This window comes from Papio anubis, chromosome 8 (genome assembly GCF_008728515.1).
Source record: "Papio anubis isolate 15944 chromosome 8, Panubis1.0, whole genome shotgun sequence".
NCBI classification, from domain to species: domain Eukaryota; kingdom Metazoa; phylum Chordata; class Mammalia; order Primates; family Cercopithecidae; genus Papio; species Papio anubis.
Window position 1 is genome coordinate 76,097,597 of NC_044983.1, and position 22,400 is coordinate 76,119,996.

At 36.9% G+C, this 22,400-nt stretch overlaps 1 protein-coding gene across 2 annotated transcripts in view; it reads left to right on the forward strand.

Annotated features, from left to right (window-relative positions):
• The window catches only part of ZBTB10 (zinc finger and BTB domain containing 10), a 40,903-nt gene extending 18,835 nt beyond the window's left edge, over nt 1–22,068 (forward strand). For both annotated transcript variants that reach the window (XM_031669646.1, XM_021942457.2), the window contains exons 3-6: nt 11,610–11,708; nt 16,069–16,245; nt 16,444–16,616; nt 16,891–22,068. In XM_031669646.1, the coding sequence (XP_031525506.1) occupies nt 11,610–11,708; nt 16,069–16,245; nt 16,444–16,616; nt 16,891–17,196 (755 nt within the window). In that variant the 3' untranslated portion in view covers nt 17,197–22,068. The remainder of the gene's footprint in view (nt 1–11,609; nt 11,709–16,068; nt 16,246–16,443; nt 16,617–16,890) is intronic.
• The last annotated feature ends 332 nt before the right edge of the window (nt 22,069–22,400 follow it).

Below are 22,400 nucleotides of genomic sequence, written 5' to 3' on the forward strand. Positions count from 1 at the left end.
AATCAGCTCATCAACTCTGCCACTTGTGACATGAAAGCAGTCATTTGTAATATGTAAACAAATGAAGGTAGGTGTGTTCCAGTAAAACTTGCCAACCCTTTGTATATAGCAGTGGTTCTTAATCATGGCTATGCACATTGGGATCACTTGGGAGCATTACATACTGTAAGGGGTCTCTCTTCCTGTGGATTCCAGTTTAATTGGTATGGAATGTGGTTTGGATGTGGAATTTTTGTTAAGGTTCTATAGGTAATTCTGTGAGTTAAGGTTGAGATCAGCAAATATTACTATATTGGAAAGAGCCTAAATTGAATCAAACATAATGAATTTGAAAATAAGCTATGCCACCTACCCACTGTGGTCCATGATCAAATTAAGCTCTTGTCCTCAGTTTCCTCATTAAAATATTGTGTTGATTTTAGAGATTATGAAAATGAAGTGACAAATATGAAATAACTCTCTTGGTCATGGCAGTCCTCCTTAAACTTGGAAAAGACTATTGAGGTTATTCACATCAGTTTTCCGGTGCTGTGTGCTTTCTACCAAATGCCAAATAGGTGGTCTTAGCCTCAGCTTGATTTTTTTGACTGCTTGTAAAGACTTCCTTAAGCAGCTTCCAGTGTAGGGTGACTGATTATTAGGTAGTCATTTTAAATGTAGCCAAAATTTGCTTCTCTATAACTTCCTAATTCTGTCATTGGGAATAGTATAATTTATAATTAATTAATTAATTGTATTTATTTATTTTTTTGAGAGACACAGTCTCCCTGTGTCACCAAGGCTGGAGTGCAGTGGCATAATTTTGGCTCACTGAAACCTCCGCCTCCCAGATTCAAGCTTTCTCCTGCCTCAGCTTCCCAGGTAGCTGAGACTACCGGCGTGCACCACTACACCCAGCTAATTTTTGTATTTTGTATTTTTAGTAGAGAGTTTCACTATATGTTGGCCAGGCTGGTCTGGAACTCCTGACCTCAAGTGATCTGCCCGCTTTGGCCTCCCAGAGTGCTGGGAATACAGGCATGAGCCACTGCGCCCTGCTTGAAATAGTATAATTTAAACCTAACCTAATTCCTCTAATCTACCTGATAACCCTTCAAATGTTAGACATTTAAAAAGTCCTGTTTTTGTAGGCTATGTGCTCTTCTGCCCACCTTGTAATTAATGCACAGAATTTATTCTAACTTTCCAGGCAAGTTCTGACCAATATAGAACAGTCAGCCTGTGTTTACCAAGGTTAAGGCCTTCCCAAGGTCATTCAGCTAGTAAAAGTAGAAAGAGGCAGGTTTCATATTTAGGACTATCCAGCATTACAACCTTGCAATTAACCACTAAAGTAGTAGATTCCTATCTTTTTAAAAAATTAGTTCCTTTTAACTTTAAAATATTTTTATGATCCCCTTCATCATTAGTTATGCTTTAATTTCCATTTATTGAGAAAACAAAAAGTTTTCCATGAAATAAATGCTTTTAAATGAATTTAAAGTTCTGTAGCAAACATCTGAAAAGTCTTAGTGAATTGTTCAGTCTTCAAACAATGCTTGGCATGTTTGGATTTGTGGGTCTCTTCTAGTTACTGTGACTTCTCCCAGGTCTTCAGCCCAGAGTTTGTAAGATAGAGCTCTAATAATGCTGTCTTATATAATGTTGAAGCTTTTGTTTGGGTGCCTTTTAAAAATTGAGATAAGAAGGTATACTCATAGCTGCAGAGTTTTTATTCGGATGGTATTTTTTTATCTTGAAATTAACGTATTTGTTGTTTGACTCAGTACAGCCTCATATTTGTTGTTAGACTTCACTTCAGATCATTTCTGATACACAAGAATACTTGAAGGTAGAACTCAGGAAAGTTAGAAACTTCTGTCCTAAGAGAGTATGCACATACTGGGATTATGGAATAATTAAAACTGTCAGCAAAAACTAAAATCTGGGTAATCAAATAAGGGTAAAAATGATGTCATGAATGAATTGCTCTGATAATGTAAAAATTTCAAAATCCTTGTCTTGCTGATTTGCAACCAGGAAACATTAAATTTTAGCCAAATAAAGTAGATTACCTGAGATTAGAAATTGAATTACAGAAGTACAGATAACTAGTGCCTAAATTTGTTTTACAATGTGTGTTCACACATGTTGTGTCCCATTTAACTAGAACAAGTCAGGTGTTAATCTCATTTTTTAAAATCACTTTATTCTGTGGGCTCAAGGAACATGGTTTTCTGAGCCTAGATTTTTAAATTTATACCTGTCATACTAGCAACTTCTGCCTATTATTAATAATTTTATTCTGTATATACGTTGCATGCATACATACCTTATTTTGAAATGACGAAAGAAACAAATTAGCAAAATAAAGTAAAATTGGCAAAGAAGAGTGCTCATCATGGATATAAATGTGGTTGCCCTAATTAAGCCTTTAATTGGCTCTAAGATACTAAACAGCCTTACTCAAAAGAGAAAAACATACCAGTTCTACCAGGATGACAAACTTCCTGGTACCGTCTTCCGAAAGGAATTTCTCCATTTTTTATGTAGTTAACACCAAGTAATATAATTGGACAGTTTCCTCAGATATTTTCTAGTAAATGCAGTCGATTATTATATTTTTTGATCTTTGCCACAAGCTGATGTAGTCTGTGTAAATGATTTTTTTTCTTATGCCATACGAGTACTCAAATGTAAGGTAATTTTAGTTGATCAAAAGATAAAATTTAGAATTCTTTTAAATAATCTGGAAGTTTCTTTCACCTAGACTTCTGATGGAAAAGGAGTTTTGCAGCATTTTTAGGTTTGTATTAATCCTTACAAGTAGAGTTGAAATCAGGTTTAAGGCCGGGCGCGGTGGCTCAAGCCTGTAATCCCAGCACTTTGGGAGGCCGAGACGGGCGGATCACGAGGTCAGGAGATCGAGACCATCCTGGCTAACATGGTGAAACCCCAGCTCTACTAAAAATACAAAAAAAAAAATAAGCCGGGCGAGGTGGCGGGCGCCTGTAGTCCCAGCTGCTGGGGAGGCTGAGGCAGGAGAATTGCGCAAACCCGGGAGGCGGAGCTTGCAGTGAGCGGAGATCTGGCCACTGCACTCCAGCCTGGGCGACAGAGCCAGACTCCGTCTCAAAAAAAAAAAAAAAGAAATCAGGTTTAAGCTTTGCGTTTATTTGTGTAATTGCTTTTTTGGTAAAAAAGCATATAATTTGGTACTTTGAAAACTATTTTGAGAAAAGAATATTCAAACTAGATAGATTTAACAAATCCTAATAAGGCGTATATTTGAGACAGAGTCTTGCTGTGTCACCCAGGCTGGAGTGCAGTGTCACGATCATGGCTTACAGAAACCTCTACCTCCTGGGCTCAAGTGATTCTCTCACCTCACTCTTCCACAGTCAGCCCCACAGTACTTGGGACTACAGGTGGGCGTGCACCACCATGCCTGGCTAATTTTTTTTTTTTTTTTAAGTAAAGATGAAGGTCTCGCTTTGTTGCCTAGGAGGCTGGTCTCAGGCTCAAGGGATCCTCTAGCCTGACCTCCCAAAGTGCTGGGATTACAGGCTTTAGCCACCGTGTCCAGTCTAAAATACGTTTCAAAACCATGGGACATGGCTTTGGTGAAGGAGACTTGGGCTTTAGATTCAGTTTTGCCACAATACTAGCCTTGAGTATATCCCAGACAGCCTCCCTAATGGGAAAGAAGTAAAATTTCTACCTTAAAATTCTGAAATCTTAAAAGCTCTAGAGACCCAAAGCTTTTTCTTAATCATTTTGGCAACAAAGCAGCTATTTATATTTTTTTACTTCCTTAAATGTGAATATTCATGGGCTTTTTTTCTTTTTTTTTTTTGAAATGGAGTTTCACTCTTGTTGACCAGGCTGGAGTGCAATGAATGGTGTGATCTCGGCTCATAGCAACCTCCGCCTCCGGGTTCAAGCGATTTTCCTGCCTCAGCCTCCTGAGTAGCTGGGATTACAGGCATGTGCCACCATGCCTGGCTAATTTTGTATTTTTAGTAGAGACAAGACAGGGTTTCTCCAAGTTGGTCAGGCTGGTCTTGAACTCCTGACCTCGGGTGATCTGCCTGCCTCAACCTCCCAAAGTGCTGGGATTGCAGGCGTGAGCCAGCATGCCCTACAAATATTCATGTTTTACTGTATAAATATTAATGTTTTGTATAAATATTAATGTTTTGATTATAGGGTGCTACTCCAGACCCCACATGAGGTGTTACAGTCATAGCTATAAAATCTGAAACATTCTACATTCTAAGTCTTACCCCAAGGGTCTCACATAACAGATTTATGGACCTGGATTAGTTTTTATTCTCTTAGGAGATTCCGGGTGTTTTGCCAAACCTTTTAGGCATCCCATGGAGTATGCTATGAAGGATGAGCTACAAATCAGAATTTAATTTCATTTTTCATTAGTAACTGGGGTTCTAATAATTGGGGGGAGGATGCTGAAAGCCTGATAAGCTTATTTATTTTATTTTATTTTATTTTATATTTTACTAAGAGACAAGATCTCCCTCTGAGGCTCACGCCTGTAATCCCAGCACTTTGGGAGGCTGAGGCGGGTGGATCAGGAGGTCAAGAGATCGAGACCATCCTGGCCAACATGGTGAAACCCTGTCTCTACTAAAAATACAAAAATTAGCTGGGCGTGGTGGCGCGTGCCTATTATCCCAGCTACTCGGGAAGCTGAGGCAGGAGAATCACTTTAACCCAAGAGGCAGAGATCGTGCCACTGCTCTCCAGCCGAGTGACAGAGCGAGACTCCATCTCAAAAAAAAAAAAAAGGCCGGGTGCGGTGGCTCATGCCTGTAATCCCCGCACTTTGGGAGGCCGAGGCCGGTGGATCACAAGGTTAGGAGATTGAGACCATCGTGGCTAACATGGTGAAACCCTGTCTCTACTAAAAATACAAAAAAATTAGCCGGGCGTGGTGGCGGGCGCCTGTAGTCCCAGCTACTTCGGAGGATGAATGAGGCAGGTGAATGGCATGAACCCGGGAGCGGGGGTTGCAGTGAGCCAAGACAGCGCCACTGCACTCCAGCCTGGGGGACAGAGCGAGACTATGTCTCAAAAAAAAGAAAGATCTCCCTCTGTCACCCAGGCTGGAGTGCAGTGGTCATAGTTCACTGCAGCCTCAAACTCCTGGGCCCAAGTGATCCTCCTGCCTCAGCCTCTGAGTACCTGGGCACACCTACAGGCACGGGCCACCACTCTTGACTAATTTTTTTTTAAGATTTTAAAAATAGAGACAGGGTCTCATTATTTGCCCACACTGGTCTCCAGCTCTTGGGCTCAACTCTCCTCCTGCCTCAGCCTCCTAGAGTGCTGGGGTTGCAGCCACCATACTCAGCCTTGATGCCTTTTTTTTTTTTTTTTTTTTTTGGAGACAGAGTCTTGCTCTGTCGCCCAGGCTGGAGTGCAGTGGCCGGATCTCAGCTCACTGCAAGCTCCGCCTCCCGGGTTCACGCCATTCTCCTGCCTCAGCCTCCCGAGTAGCTGGGACTATAGGCGCCCGCCACCTCGCCCGGCTAATTTTTTGTATTTTTTAGTAGAGATGGAGTTTCACCGTGTTAGCCAGGATGGTCTCGATCTCCTGACCTCGTGATCCGCCCATTTCGGCCTCCCAAAGTGCTGGGATTACAGGCTTGAGCCACCGCGCCCGGCCCCCCTTGATGCTTATTTTTAAAAATAAATAATAGTTAATGAGTTATACGATATACTAATGCATAAGAATCTTCAGTATTTAATTTTAAAAGATGGTAGTACGCAACCATATGGTAGTGGAAATAGTAGTCTGCCACTTTTTCCACTTTTTCTCTGCTTACTGTTGGCTTTCCTTCCCTGTATTGTACTTGACCCAAGAAGTGTCTGCACTGGTGATTATTACCTGTAAGTTAGAAACTCTTTAAGTGATCAGAGTGAAGCTGAAGAGCTGGGTCAGTTAAGACGTTTTTGTGACTTCTTCCTGCTGAAGGTGTTAAATTGTCTAAACCATATAAAGGTCAGTCCCTGAAAGTTTTTTATAGAACTGAATTTTTGGTTTCTGATACAGCCTTAATATGTAGTAGGGTGACCAGATAGTGTAAATTTTCATTCAAAGCTTTACTCTTCAGAAATGTTACAACTTTCTGGGAACTCCAAAATAGCTTTCCACATACAATAGGAAATTTGGAAATGTATTTATTTAAAATCTAAAGACACCGAGCAATAGGCCACATAATGTCAAGATTGAGGAGTCCCTTATGTGGAACTTATTCACAATAGGCTGACTGTGGGGTAGAAGCATACGCAGTGCCCTGTGATAAATGTTAAAAGTAGACTATTTAAGATGCATGAGGCGGTGCAGTGGAACAGTCCTAACTGTCCAGGAGAGTTGGGGAAAGCTTCATAGAGAAGGCAGTGTGAGTGAATCTTTTGTTATTTACAGGTTTGCTAGGAGGAGAAGAAGAGCATTCGTTGACTTGCAAGGTGGAAAGAAATTGGAATGAGTGGGTAGAAGAATAGAAAGGGAGTAGTGTGGGGACATCTCCAATTTCCTACCACCTTGTCTATAGGTATAACTAGTTATTTTTGTATTGTAATAAATTGTGACTTGTTTTACAGACTCTGAAGTAATGAGTGGTTTTTAACTAGAGATTTGATCTGTTTATATTGCATTTAAGACTACAAAGTTTAAGAGCATTTTTCATGGATTGGAGGTGGGGCATGTACTGGGGGAACCTGTTAGGGAGAAATAACAGCACTTTGGAATAATGCAAGGAAGAAGCACTTGAGCCTAGTCTAAGATGGGTCAGTCACTTGTCAATGAGTTTGCGAGTGAAAGGGAAGCTATTTTGAGTTTAAAAGGCCACTTCAGGAACTGTAAAGGGTGGTTTATATAATACATTTGCAACTGAATTTACTGTCCATTGAAAGGAGAAAACCGAAGAGAAAAAGTCTGTACCTGTTTGGGGGTGGGGAGGGGCAGCACCGAATGCATTTGCTTTTAGTTCTGAAACTGTTACCATAAGAGAAACTTGCGCTGATATGTATTTATATGAAAATGAAAGTTGAGTGGATCTGAGTCTGAGTTTTTATACAACTTGTTTAGCTGTTTCTTAAAACTTCTTTCCCAGTGTCTTGTCTCATATCTTTTCAAGAGTATTTGTATTCTAAGAAAATCTGGATTAGTCTGCACTTGCCTAATGGTTGGAATATTGAGAATCACAAGCAAATAGTCGGGGAAACCTTCTTTCCAACTCAGTCTTGTTTAATTTAGCATTCACAGGCAGGTGCTATACTACTCACTTCACACATAATTCAGAAGGGTTGGTAGCCCACCATGATCTAAGAGATTCCTGACATGACCAAGGCACCAAGATTAGTCTTGTCTTTAATGATACTTTGTTTTGTCTTGTACTTTGCTCAGTATTTTCATTTACTAATATCATTGGTCAAGGGCACATTTTTGGGAGGTAGAGACTGAGATTTAGACCAGTCTTTTAATCCCATCTCATTCTTTTTCCACTGTTTGTTATAAGATTTTTAAAAATCTATGGTAATATTTTCATTTTTTTTTTAGGAGTCAGGGTCTTGGTCTTTCGCCCATGGAGGGAGTGCAGTGGGAGCTCGCTGCAGCCTTGAACTCTTGGGCTCAAGCGATCCTCCTACTTTGGCCTCCTCCCAAAGTACTGAGACAGGCATGAGCCACTGTATCTGTCCTTCCATGAATAATACCTCTCATGAATATATTTTTTTAAATGGTTAATTTGGTTAATTAGGGAAATATATAAATGTGAATTCTAAGGAGGAGGTTGCTTTAAAGTAGACAAAAAGTCTTACTGTAAAGAGCAATGATAGCTAGTACCTTGGTATCCTTAAGATTTTGGAGAATGTATTTTTAAATAAAGGGAAAGTAATAAAATGGATGCTGGTTTAAGACAGAGTGGAATTAATGTTTATTTTTGTTCATTTCACAAAAAGAGCATATCAAGTGTCAGCAGCAAAGTACGTGTGAATATACTTCTGCTCTCATGTTCCCAGCATTGCAAATTGCAGTTTTTTGATTGCCTGCTTAGGTGCCAGGCCCTGAGGCTGGGTGCTTGTAATAAACTGTCGGGAAGCAATGTAATACAGTTACTAAATAGTGCAGACCTCTGCCATTAGCTTGTTATTTAACCTCTGTCAGCCTTAGTTTGCTCATTGATAAAATGTTGAAAGATTTTACTGCTGGATGCATACAATCTGTTTTTGTTATAGAGATTGCTATCTTTTCACTGAGAAAAGACATTTTTTAAAATAGAAGACATCCTACATGGCTTGTCATTTAGTTCTGGTCATTTGAATATTACATGCCACAGGTGTACCTGCCACCAGTCAGAAAAATAGCTGTCATCTTGTGAAACCAGTGTGGTGTTTGTGTGTGTGTGTGTGTGTGTGTGTGTGTGTGTGTGTGTGTGTGTTAGACAAGTGCAGTAGTGAGAAGAGGGGTAAGGAAACTAATGTTTGAATTAGTCTTCAGAAAGGATTTGTGCTGTTTGCAAAGAAATCTTAGCCCTTTTTTTGCTACCTTTAAATGAAGCTTAAGATTCCCATAGGAAGATATTTGATATCACAAAAGCAGGTGTATTAGAGTTTATTTTGTAACCTTGTAATTTTAGAGAAAAAGATGATGACCAAGAGTTGCTATCATGCTTCCTAATGAAGCAAAATTTATTCATGTCAAGTAAATGGTTGGTTGTCTGGCTTCTATTCCATTCACATCAACATCTCTAATAATGAGTTACTAGGTGGTTTAGCTGGTTTTGAATAAGGTAAGCAGTGACATAATATATTGCGTCCTGAAAGTTAAGCACACTATTGTCAAAAGATTGTCAATTTGGAAGAACTCACCGGTTATTGAGATTTGTTTTTGATATCAAGAACCAAGTAGTTGGTGCCTTTCAAAAGAGACATGAGACAAATACACTTGCAATTTATTTCGTAAGGTTTTGGCCAAGAAGGTCTATACTTGTTGTCCATGTAGAATTAGAAATCACAAGTTCTAATATAATACTTTAGGGGTAGGAGATAGGAGATGCCTCTTAAGAATTGAGGAAAGCCTTCAGCAGTTCACTATAGAATTTTGCATAAATAGAAACCTGTATTTGAAAACCCACTCGGCAGAATTGTGAGAAATGTCCTTTGAACAGACTGCATTTCAGAATGATGACTTTTTTAAAAAAGATAGAGAAGTCTAGTGAAATTGAATAATTGTATTTTTTATTTTTATTTCAATCTTGTTGAGACAGGGTCTCACTCTTGCCCGGACTGGAGTATAGTGGTGTGATTGTAGCTCACTGCAGCCTTGGACTCCTGGGCTCAAGCCATCCTCCCACCTCAGTCTCCTCAGTAGCTAGGACTAGTACATGCCTGACCAATGTTATTTTTTGATTATTGAAATACATTTAACTTTAAGAAAACAAAACCACTAAATTTCAGTTAAATATTTTCAGTTCATGATAGGTTTTAGTTTAATTGTAGACCAAAAAACCAAATTATTCTTCAGATACCATGAATTAAAACTAAACTTTGTTTAGTGATACAAGTTGCAAAGGGCAGACTATTCAAGCCAGCATTTAACTATAGTATATATGTATCCCAAAGTGCTGGGATTACAGGCTTGAGCCACCATGCCTGGCAAACAATATTTTAAAAAGCCTTTTATTTATCATGCATTATGATAAATACTGGGAAAATACCTAAACAGTATCCATACTGTTCTTAAGAATTGGGCAGAGGAGTTCTGTATCTATTTACTGTTCTTTCCACATTAAATGCTTGTTCATTGTTCTGGCTTCTAACCCATTTATTCTAAGCAATAATGCTACATTCTACTTAATTTCACCTTACAGAGAAAAGAGAAACCAACAGCCTGGTGGAATATCCTTAAGTTTTGGCTTTAACTCTGTCCTTAAGTTTTGGCTTTAACACTGATTCTCTGCTGTCTCTCTTAAGTACCCAGACCTGTGCCCCTATATCGCAAGACTCCTTAGGAATGTTGTTACACAATGGTTAATTCCTTCTCTTCGCAGCAATATCTTTAGTATCTTTAACTTCTCCCTTTAGTGACTCCTTCCTGTCAGCATTTAAATATGTAACTTTTGGCCAGGTGCTGTGGTTCATGCCTGTACTCCCAGCACTTTAGAAGGCCAAGGCAGGAGGATTGCTTGAGCCCAGGCATTCAAGACCAGCCTGGGCGACATAGTGAGACCCTGTCTCTACAAAAAATTACAAAAATTAGCCAGGTGTGGTGGTGTACACCTGTAGTCCCAGCTATTTGCGAGGCTGAAGTAGGAGGATCGGTTGAACCTGGGAGGCAGAGGTTGCAGTGAGCTGAGATCGTGCCACTGCACCATCTCACTGCACTCCAGCCTGGGTGACAGAGGGAGACCCTGTCTCCAAAAAAAACGTAACTTTCACTTTCTTAAAAAAGAAAAAATCATTACCCTATTTCCTATACTTCCCTTTTATAGTTAAATTTCTCAGAAAGATTGTCAGCATTTTTTCTTAATTGATCATCATCTTTTCACAACAGACCACTCTCGTTTTATCTGCTTGCCCACCTACTCACCAGTATCGCTCAGTAAGATTACCAGTGACATCCTAGGTGCTTATTGAATGAAAGTGATGTCCATTTTTAGCATTCATCTTGAATTCTAGGGAGCGTTGACAAAGTGGACTACTTTTCCCTTAAAGGTTTTTTTTATATTTTTTTGTAACTCATTAAATGTTAGGATTCTTCAGTGTACTTAATCTTTTCTCACTGTCTCATCTGTTTCACTCCCATGGTTTTATTTGCCATCTATATTCTGTATTCTGACAGTCAAACTTTTTTTTTTTTGAGATGAGGTCTCACTCTGTTGCCCTAGACTGGAGTGCAGTGTTGTGATTTCAGCTCACCGTAGCCTCTGCCTCCTGGGCTCAGGCAGATCCTCCCACCTCAGCCTCCCAAGTAGCTGGGACTATAGGTGTGTGCCACCACACCTGGTTGATTTTTGTATTTTTTATAGAGGTGTAGTTTTTCCATGTTGACCAGGCTGATCTCAAACTCCTGGCCTCAAATGATCCACCCACCTCAGCTTCCCAAAGTGCTGGGATTATAGGCCCGAGCCACCACTTCAGTCAAGCATTCTAGCTTTAATTAGTCTTATCCACTTATGAACCAATACGGATGCACCAACAATGTGTTTTATACACCTAGTACTTACTGGTTAGTACTAGCAGTATTGTTTGAGTGTCAATTACCATAATTGTAACACTTGGCTTGTTACATTATCCAATTAGATTCCTAGATCACATCTATGATATAAATTAGGGAGAAACTAAGGCACTTGGTCACGTAGCCTGTAACAGAAATAGGAGTGGCATGTAATTCACGCTGGTTCTACAGCCCATTCGTAACCAGTACACTGTACTCACTGTACATGTCTTAGGCTTCTGTGAGCCTTGTAGTATTGGACACAGTAGATAATTCAGTACTTACAGATGGTACTTTTTATTTAAGAAACAGTTCCAAGAAAGAGTGATGTTTTGGGTGGTGGCTATGGTGTGGTTTGTAGATAAATTTTTCTATGTTTCCTTTCCAGATTTAGATGGTGCTCTACTCTCGGGGCCAGATGGTGATAGGAATGTGAATGCAAATTTATTGGCTGAAGCTGGCACTAGTCAAGATGGAGGTGATGCTGGTAGGTACAGTAAGATTTTAGCAACAGTACATTTAAGATTGGGAAGTGTTACATCTTACCTGCAGCCTACTGTAATTTCTCTCCCATAAGGGGGTTCTGTTGTATATAACTACTCTCAATCTATGTTAGCTGTGTTTATGATGACTTTGGAAAATTGGTAAATGCAAATTGATGTTTCTGGTTTTGTATGTTTGAGGGAGTCATTTGTTTAGTTTAAAAACTCTTACATATAAAAAGTAATTGAGTTAATATGCCTTATGGCTTCCTGCTGGTATATAGATACGGAATGGAAATGGTAATTACGATAATGATTGAATTTATTTTAATTAGTTTTTATGCAAAATGGTGTAGTTAATGGCTATAGAAAATGTTGATTAGTTCTGTGTGATATCAGCAGTGCATTGGAGGAAGCTTGATGAAAATAAAAACAGAATTCATGAGTATGTTATGAATGAAATAGAATAAAAGAAAGTCAATCTTTACAGAAGAATGCCAAGCTGATAGAAGAATGATAGAATTGGAAAAATAGCTATTTTGCAACCCCCACAGGAAATAATTCAAAATCATCAGTGGATGTTAAGCCACTGTTAATGAGCTTGTCCCACTATGATTGGGTGAAAGGTTGTTGGGGAATATCATATTCACATGGTCTCAAATTATTCCCATAGATTCCCATAGATGATTTCCACTTGCAAAGGGGAAAAGGTAAATTTAGAATAAAGAGATCTGAGGAAGATTGTCATAACTAAGTGATTAAACTTCAGTGTCATTAGTAAGAGAACAAACTGAAATTAAAGGCTGGCTGATTTGATGTACTACCTGGCACACAACATTTCTTATGCAGTATTCTTGAGAAACTGTTTAGCTTGTATCTGATGACAAAGGAAAACCCAGACATCGATGTATACGACAGGTAGTCCAAACTCTAAAATATTAATGTTATGATAGACAAGTGGGGAAACCACTAGATTGAAGGAGACCAAGGAAGTAAACTAAAGGGCAGCATGGATCTTGCTTAGATCATGGGAACACAAAATGACTAAAGAGGACATTTTGGGACCAACCAGAAATCAGAATATGTAGTATGTGTTAAGTGATAAGCAATTTTAAATTCCTTATACGGTGGTTATCTAGGAGCATGTTCTAGAAGATGCATTTAGGCTTGAAGTTATGAGCATGCATGTTTTCAGATAGTGCATAGAAAGCATATATGTGTGTGTGTACATAAAAACGTGACAAAACTAGTATTTGTTGAAGATAGATATGGATGTTTATTGATTGTTTCAGTTTTACTAGCTTTGGAATTGTTTTCAAAGTTGATGAGAACAGAGACAATGAGGTACTTCTTACAAAAAGTAGTCATGGGCTCTGAATTCAGTATGTACTGATGAAAATAAAGCCACATTTCTGAAGAAACTGCCTTAAGGTGGTTTCCCCTGACTGTCTAAAAGAATTTACAAAACAAGTTTTCAGATGTGTTGAATTTTAAAGATTTTGTTTGTACAGAAAATTGCTAACAGCGCAAGAAGATGTTATTGCACTTGCTTTCTCAGTTTTGAAATCTAGTCCAAGAATGGGTTTAGTTAGGGGTGTGTGAATTCATATGTAAAGTTTTAAATTTGTAAATCTTTGATATAGGGTTATTCCTCTTAAAGGGGACATTTAGATTCATTAGTATTTTTGCATCTGAGATCAGCCTTTGCTTGATGATTTTGATGTCAAAAACTTACATTGCTTTTTCCTTAGTTTTCTATTATGGAATAATGTACCTAGAAGGATATTATTGATCAGTAAGCACCATTTTGAAGAGCTCTATGACCTCAATGATCCTTAAGTGTAGTGAATTACAATGAGAGTACCTTTATTCAGGCCACTCTTGTAATTCCTACAAGTATTCTCTGTTGTAAGAATTAGGAGAGATGGAAGAAATTTGGGGCAAGGTTTACTTAATTTGAATTACCATTTTGTGTTCCAGATAGAGTGTTACATTCCTTGTTATCATGGATGTTGAATCTCGGATTTTCAGTTTACAAATTGTTTTAGGGATATTCTTCTGTCTTTCTTTTGAGATGGGCTCTCGCTTTGTCACCCAGGCTGGCCTAAATCTCATGGGCTCAAGCGATCCTCCCACAGCCTCTCAAATTACTGGGATGACAGGCACGAGCTACTGTGCCTGGCCTATTTCCTTATTCTTATATGTTGTGAATAATTATAGATATTAGAACATCTAACATGTCTTTTGATACTAGTTTCCCAAGTTATTTTAAGCAAGTCAGAAGAACTTATTGGCATGTGCTAGGTAACATTTATTCTACAAGTAATTGTAGGGCATATGTCTTAGTAGAAAAACCAAGGCAAGTAAGATAGGCACAGTTCTTGCTGTCTTGGAGTTTGACTTTGTACTGATTTAGACAATAAATATGGATCATAAAGCTCAAACTTTATTTAGAAATGTGAAACTAACAGTAGGTTGACCTCCAGGCTACCACCTCCATCCCATTCTTTATCCCTCACACAGAAATGTTTCACTTTAGGATTCTTACAGCTTACTTCCAAACACGAATTAGGTGCAACTATGATGAATTATAGTTGAATTATAGGTAGCTATGGGTGCAGGGAGCTTTCTTTACATCAAAAACCGGTCAAGATATTCCAAGTACAGCACAGTTTACAGTAATAGTAATGATGTGCAGTTTTAAAATACTTTAGAGACATTTTTACTTTGTTGGGTATTAAGACTTTCACCAAAAGGAATCTTAAGTTATCTTAATTTTTAAGAGGAACAACATGTCTGGGAACATATATGGGAAATGATTCTTAGCAAATCTATTTGGGTAAACATTCTTTACTTTTGAAACCGTGATGCCCATGGGAGGAAAATGTATTATTGCTGCTTGAGTGAACTGTATCTTGGCAAGGAGTGTTTTAGGCAGCTTAAGTGCTTTGAATTGGGAGCATGCTTATCATGGATGAGGAACAGCACAGAGGTCAGTATGGTTGGAATAGAGTGACTGAAAGGGTGGTTGGAAGCCAGGGCTCCACCAGGTAAAGCTTTGGAAGATACTGAAAGTCTCTAGCTTTTACTGTGAGGGTGGGTAGTCTTTGCAGCCTTGTAAGCTGATGGTGATCTGCCTTAAGGTAGTGTTTTAAAGAATCTGGGATTTCTCTCCTCAGAACACACTCCAGGAAGGCAACAGTGGAAGTAGGGAGACAAGTTTTTGGTGGCTACTGAAGACAGTCCAGGGGCTAGAGCTCACGATTGATTGGATCAGGGTGGCAATAGATGTGGAAGATTCTGGATATATTCCTATTGCCAAAAGGTTCCTGGTCCAAGGAATTACATTAAAGATAGAATTAAATCCAGTGGATATAATTCCCGCCCTTGCTAATCTGAAGATTCTTAGGCACATGCATTATTCTATTTTGATTCTGTCTTCTGCACGTTATTTTATTTAAGGATGGAGTTAGAAAGAAATTTCAGTGAACCCTGAGAGCATTCAGTTACCTTGCCCTAATATGTCTGAAACAACAATGATATAGTAATAGAACTTTAAATTTTTAATTATCCTGTGTATATTCTTTATTCTCAGTCCATTTTTCTATACTAATTAATCTTAAAATTATGTGCCTGTCCTGGGTTTGTAATAAGGAGAATATCCCATTTGATAGCTGGGCTTTAGGGTGATATAATCTCAAGTGATAGAGTAGTTAGAAAAAAGCAACTATTAGGAGTTCTGGTTTGAATATACCCATCCTTTAAAAGGGTAATTTCTTGTGGCGTCTGCACAGTTAAATGATACTCATGTTTTTTTTCCCCCCACCAGCACCTCTTTTTTTGTTTGTTTGTTTTCGTTGAGACATGGTCTCACTGTCACCCAGGCTGGAGTACAGTGGCGCAATCTTGAATCACTGCAACTCCTGGTCTCAGAGATAGTCTTCCCAAGTAGCTGGGACTGCAGGCACCCACCACCATGCCCAGCTAATGTTTAAAATTTTTTTGTAGAGACGGAGATGGAGTTTCTCCATGTTGCCCAGGCTGGTTGCAAACTCCTGGGCTCAAGTGATCCTTCTGCCTCAGCCTCCCAAAGTGCTGGGATTATATGCATGAGCCACTGTGCCTGGCCCATGATTTTTTTTTTTTAAACTGAATTTCTTCTATTATAGTTGAATGGTATTTTGTTTAATTGTGATAATAAAGTAGGAAGACATCTCAATTTTAGACTAAAATACAGTTTTATTTAACTCATTAAGAAGTTCTATCATAATGCTCATAGGATATAAATATATTTTCTGTTTTCTGACTCTGATAAGAGATAGATCTTTATTAACGTTACTAATTCAGACTTTTTACTTGTACTAGGTACTTCACATGATTTCAAGTATGGTTTGATGCCTGGTCCTTCAAATGATTTCAAGTATGGATTGATACCAGGTACTTCAAATGATTTCAAGTATGGATTGATACCAGGTGCTTCAAATGATTTCAAGTATGGATTATTGCCAGAATCTTGGCCAAAACAAGAAACTTGGGAAAATGGCAAGTATTTGTCAACTAAACAAATACAGAATTATTAAATAATTGTTAAGAATTAAAAGCTTTCATATTCTGCATTTTTTAAAAAACAAGTATCAGTAGTTCTACATAATTGCTGTTCTCAGAGATAAGAAGTTTTGATAGCAAGTTTTCTGTTTAATGTATAATAAGCACTTTCTCTTTTTTTGTTAATTCTCATAGGTGAATCATCTCTAATCATGAACAAGTTAAAATGCCCTCATTGTAGCTATGTAGCCAAATACAGACGAACACTAAAAAGGCACTTGCTCATTCACACAGGAGTGAGATCATTTAGCTGTGATATTTGTGGAAAACTGTTTACTCGAAGAGAACATGTAAAAAGACATTCCCTGGTAAGTAACTTTAAATACAGCTGATCTTTGAGATAAACTGTATTTATGTCAGTGAAGTTTAAAGGGATTTAAACAGTTAATTGTGAATTTAAGGAAGATTGTCTCCTAAATTGCTTTAAACAAAGAGTTTGACTTTATGAACTGATAGTGAGCTTTTTACAGAGAAACAGTGGTATATTCACTCATTACTAAATGTGTGGTTTAATTTGAGTGGTTCAAATGCATTCTATTATATATAATATCCTTATATTGGATTTTTCCCCCCTTCAATTAGGTGCATAAAAAGGATAAAAAATACAAATGTATGGTGTGTAAGAAGATCTTCATGTTAGCAGCCAGTGTTGGAATAAGACATGGATCTCGACGTTATGGTGTTTGTGTAGACTGTGCAGATAAATCACAACCAGGAGGGCAAGAAGGTGTAGATCAGGGACAGGATACAGAATTCCCTCGGGATGAAGAATACGAGGAGAATGAAGTAGGAGAAGCTGATGAAGAGCTAGTTGATGATGGAGAAGATCAGAATGATCCCTCTCGATGGGATGAATCAGGAGAAGTTTGTATGTCTCTAGATGATTAACTGACCTACTATACTCCTCAAGGATGCTGCATTTGGACCTAATATGAATCGACAATTTGGATTGTTGAACTTGAAGGCTTGCAAAATATGGTACATGCTGGATAGTAGTTATGTTGCTGTGAAAACTGTAGGGTCAAAGCCTTATAGCAAAAAAAATTTTTTTTTATATTTGCACAGGACTATACAGCAAACAACCATGTGGTTGGATTACATGGAGTCCCCACATATTCAGTCAGTTATCAAAGTAAAATATTTTCTATTTATAGGATATACAGTAACTATTTGGGTCCTATGAAAATAGTCCTTAAAGAGCTTACATTCATGTGCTACTTTAACATGAATGGAGAAAATCCATTTATGGAAGTACAGTGACAATTGACCCAATCACTCTGTCCATCAAACCACTCAGGCTAGTTTGTACTAGTAGAGTTTTGTTTCTATTTTTATTTTTATTAATTTTATTTTTTTTAATACAGATTTTCAGTGAGGGGCTTTTTCAACCCCATTGGTTCTATTTTCTTGTATTTTTCCATTTAATTTGCTTCATAACTTAAACCAAGTCTCTTCTAGTCTTAGGTATTATTTCTCAATTTTGTGCTGATGGGCATGTTTATAAGAACTGGAGAGGTAATTTATTGGAATGAACTAACTGACTTCCTCCATTCCCCCCTTCCTTTTTGACATGAATTTTACTACTTCACAAATGAAGAATGATGTTATGAAGTTACCGTGGCGAAGTTGACAAATACCACTAAAATGATTATGATTTAGAAGTAACTTTCTTCTGCTGCTCTAATCTGATAAATGGTTACTATATGATGTTTTCTGACATGGTATTCGGTTTTGGGTATCTGTTACTTTGGCACTATTCTTGTTTGCCTCTTTATTTTTGCCAGTGTACTATACCTCAGTCCTATTTGAAAGACCTAATTGAAAGAAAAATCATAGAAATAAGTAAAATGATTTGTTTTATAATTTATCCACCATGTCCAGTTTGGTTAGCTTGTTATGCAATATAAGTGAAATATCAGGTTTTTACCCATGTCCCTTTTATCATTAAAATTAACACAAAATGTGCATTCTCTTTCGTTTCATACTTAGTGGGATATTGATTGTTTTGAAATTATGATCAATACTTAATTTATTTTTTTCTGTTCCTTGAAGTCACTACACCTTGATACAGCCCTTCTAGTAGTCACCATGATTCAACAGTCTCAAAAATCTTACAAATAAAATTCTGAGAAGCTTTATTATTCTATAAACTAAATTCTTCAGGGTACAAAGGGTGACATATTGAGGTGAAATTGTCAGATTTACTTAGCCTGGTGACATGAATTAGCTGATTGTGGAACTCTCAGCAGCATTTCACGTATTGTTAACATGTATGGCATTTATTAGCATATTGTATATTATATAAGATTGAGGGATGTCATATTTTCAGCTTTCTTTTAAATAAAAATTGAGTATATTTTCCTATTTTATATCAGGTAACTAAATTATGCTAGTTATGTGGAAAAAATTGCAAAGATGCTTTGACAGATATAATCCCTTTGGTGCTCCATCTGATCAAAGTTGGAAAGTTGATGTTTTTTAAGAGACAAGCTTTATCATTGTCTCTGATTTCAGTAGAATAATGGTTTATTGTTAGACAATGATGTTTCTGCTTGGATAAATCAAAGATAAATTACAGTTACATGGTTAGATGCATCTTTTGTCATCTATATTGTAGTTTCTACATAACTGTAAACCTGACAGATAAGAATAGTTTCAGTTTGATTTTTGTTTAAAACAGATGAGTACATCTTAATGTTCTAGACAAATGAGTAACATGTATTTCTGGTAGAAATTAGTTGGGCAAAGATACTATGAATGAAAAAGTATTTTAAACGTAAAATGTTCTTTGTGAATATGTAAGTATAGTATAAAGATTTCTTTCATCCCATTTATTCCCTTCCTTTAAATAAACTAGTTTACAATTGGTAGATCTGTCTATATATAAATATATATTAAAGAACAAAGATATATATCTAAAAATCACCTAAATCTGCTTTATTAGACTACAGTTCACTTATTGCATAGAAACTGGACTTTGGCTTTACATTCTTAATGTACTTTTACTTTTCCTCAAGATATGAACTTACTCTCTTGAAGCTGAATTTTCTTTTACTACTTAAATCATTTATGTATATCTGGTAAATTATGACCAAATTTTTGTTAGATTGCATACAGTAAATTGAAATACACACTTGGTACACTACGGGATTGTTGTGCTTTTGTTTGGTTTTAGTTGGAAATAAGGTTTGATGTAGATGGCTTGTTACTGTTAATTTAAAATATTCTATAATTGTCCATTTTATGTTGTGTTGTGACAGATTTGGCTATATTTTTAGTCAATTGAAATATGATACTTTAAAAGTTTGTTTTTAGGTAATCCAAAGGAAAAGTGTTTATACTCTTGAATATATTAGCCTCAGCCTATATAAAAATTTCTTTGAAGTAAACATTTTACCAGAAACAGAATTGACAGATTTTTCTACTTGCTGACTGCCTAACTTATTTTGTTTCATGATCTCGAGGGACTGCCTTTTCCCATCTAGATCTTTTTAAAAAATAGTTTTAGTACTAAGGTATACTACTGGACATTTCTATTTTTTTAAGTGTATTCTTTTTCTGACTTACAGTAAAATTTCAGGAAGTTGATAGATACTAAGAACTTATGATTGGTCTCAGAGGTAACAATGAAATACTCATAATTTTGTCTGTGGAACTCTGGCAGAATTATGTTACACATTTGGCGAAGTTGTCTCTTGTAATTTATATTTTAAATGAAAAAGTATTTTAGAGCTTTTAATTTTAATGAAGGGGAAGAGTATAAACTTTCTTTCATATTCACTCTGTAGTTACAGACAGTCTCATAAATCAAGATTGTGCATTATTTCTTAGAGTTCTCAGAGACACATACTTCCATATGGACCCCTGTTCATCTTTCTTATTTACTAGATATTTTGCTAAATTTAGCACACTAGCAATTAAGAGTTTAAAAAAGAAGAAACATTATAGGAAAGGGAAACTGAACAGTAATGAGTAGCTTTGAAATTGAGGAAAACACACTAGCTGGGTTAGGTACAGCCATCCTAATGGAGAAGAGTGAGCTAAATGAGTTAATTCATGTAAAGTGCTTAGAACACTGGTACATAATAGGTGCATAACACATCTTAAAGTTGTTTAATAATAGATAACCAAGAGGAAAAAGAAATGAGAAAAGACAGGGGAAAGGAAGGAGAAAATAGGAAATGAAAGGATTAGGACTTCGTCATTTATATTAATACAAAATGGTGTAAAGGGCCTGAATATGACTGGAGTAGTATCATATGGGGGAAAGTGTGATGGAAAATAGGTTCTTAAAAATCTTAAATTTTAAAACTTTAGTAAGCTTTATTTATATTTTTTAGGATTTTCTGAACATAGCATGAAGGGTTTAGATTCATTTTTCTGAAAAACGATTCAAAAAACTACCAATTTTTTTTTGAGTGCCCACACTTGCCATTGTGCTGTATACCTGATTTTACCTTAATCCTCTATAAGGTAGGTGCTAATTGTCTCCATTTTATAGATGAGGAAAGGCTCAGAGAAATTCAGAAACTTGGCTAATTTAACACAGCTGTGATAGAGCTGGGGGCTTTGAGCACGTCTGATTCTGAAGCCCATACTCTTTCAAGGAGGCTCTATTGCTGCCTCACTGAACAACTCTTGTAGAATTTCAGCTCTTAATGGAGTCTATGGATTTATATTTTTCCTATAAGACAGCTGTGTTTAAAATTTTGAGTGTCTTTCCTCCCCCCAACAAATTTCCTTACTACTCTTTCCTCATAAAGCAGTTGTTTTGTCACTTTGACTATATTAAGACACATCAGTGTAGCACATGCTCTTAACCGGCTGTGGCATTTTAATTTTATAAAAGAATGGTTTTTATCTGAAGAACTAGATAGAAACCCCAGTTTTTGTGCCGTTCAGTCACCCAGATCCTTAAACTTAACGATGGTACATAATATCCACACTTAGAACTAACAGGTGTTTAGTCACTTTAGGACTTAAAGTGGAAAGTTTTTTTTTTTTCCTGCTGTATCCCTGCTTTCAACTGAAGTTAAAGAATTCTAGATAGTTTAAAATGTGTTAGGGATAAGCACACTTCAAAAGATGTTTTCTAGCCCTAAATTTGATGACATTGGGTACTTAAATTTGGAGTACACTAGCTATTGAGAACAATATTTTGGGTTGAGGAGAGTGATGGTTGAGGCCATTATTTAGTGGGAGCATTGGCATTTTGAACACTGTAAACATAAAAGAACACTTCTGCCTGCTGTTTGTAAAAGCTCTTTGGGAAGATCTTTTACGAAGACCAACTTTTTAAAATGTAAATTACCTACCTAATATAAGTGTCCTAAGACATGTATGTAAACTTCCGAAACTGTTTTGTCTGTGTATTTAGAAAATACACAAGAGTCTTTATTCAAACCTAAAAATATAAACTTGTGAGCACTAAACTGCTTCTGGCTTTGTGAATTTTATTGACTGACATTTAATTCAGATTTCTTTGCAAGTGTACTAATTTAGACTAATTGGGGTAAGGGAAACACCTTAATGAACTTGACATGTATAATTCAGATATCTTTGTACTTCAGGCTTACAAGTTTGAATTATAGAATACTATAAGGGTTTTTTGTTTATTTGTATGTTTTTATATGAAAGTACATAAATGACAAACTACCTCCAAGTAATGCTGCTTTAATTAGTAGCAGTGATTTGTAATCAGTGTATCTTTTAAGATTCTCTACAGGTTTTAGAAAACATTAAAAATTCCCTTTTAATTTACATTTGTGCATAATCTTGGAAATGGGTTGAAAAGCAAAGGTAAACTGCTTCATCCCGTGTTGTATATTTGTGGACTGATTGACTACAAGTGATGTGATGTTATAAATTTCAAGTCTTTGAAATTTTATTAATGTAGAGAAAACATAACTAGCTTTTTAGGTTATTTCAAAGTTAGTAATAGAGCAAAGGAAATCAGAACTGATTAGATTATTCAGACTTTTCTTAGAAAAATAGGAGTTCGTTGATTTTGTTTGGAGAAGGGCACAATACAGGGAAGCCTACATAGCATTATAATGCCTAGTATCTTTAAACATGTAAAGAGCTATCATGAG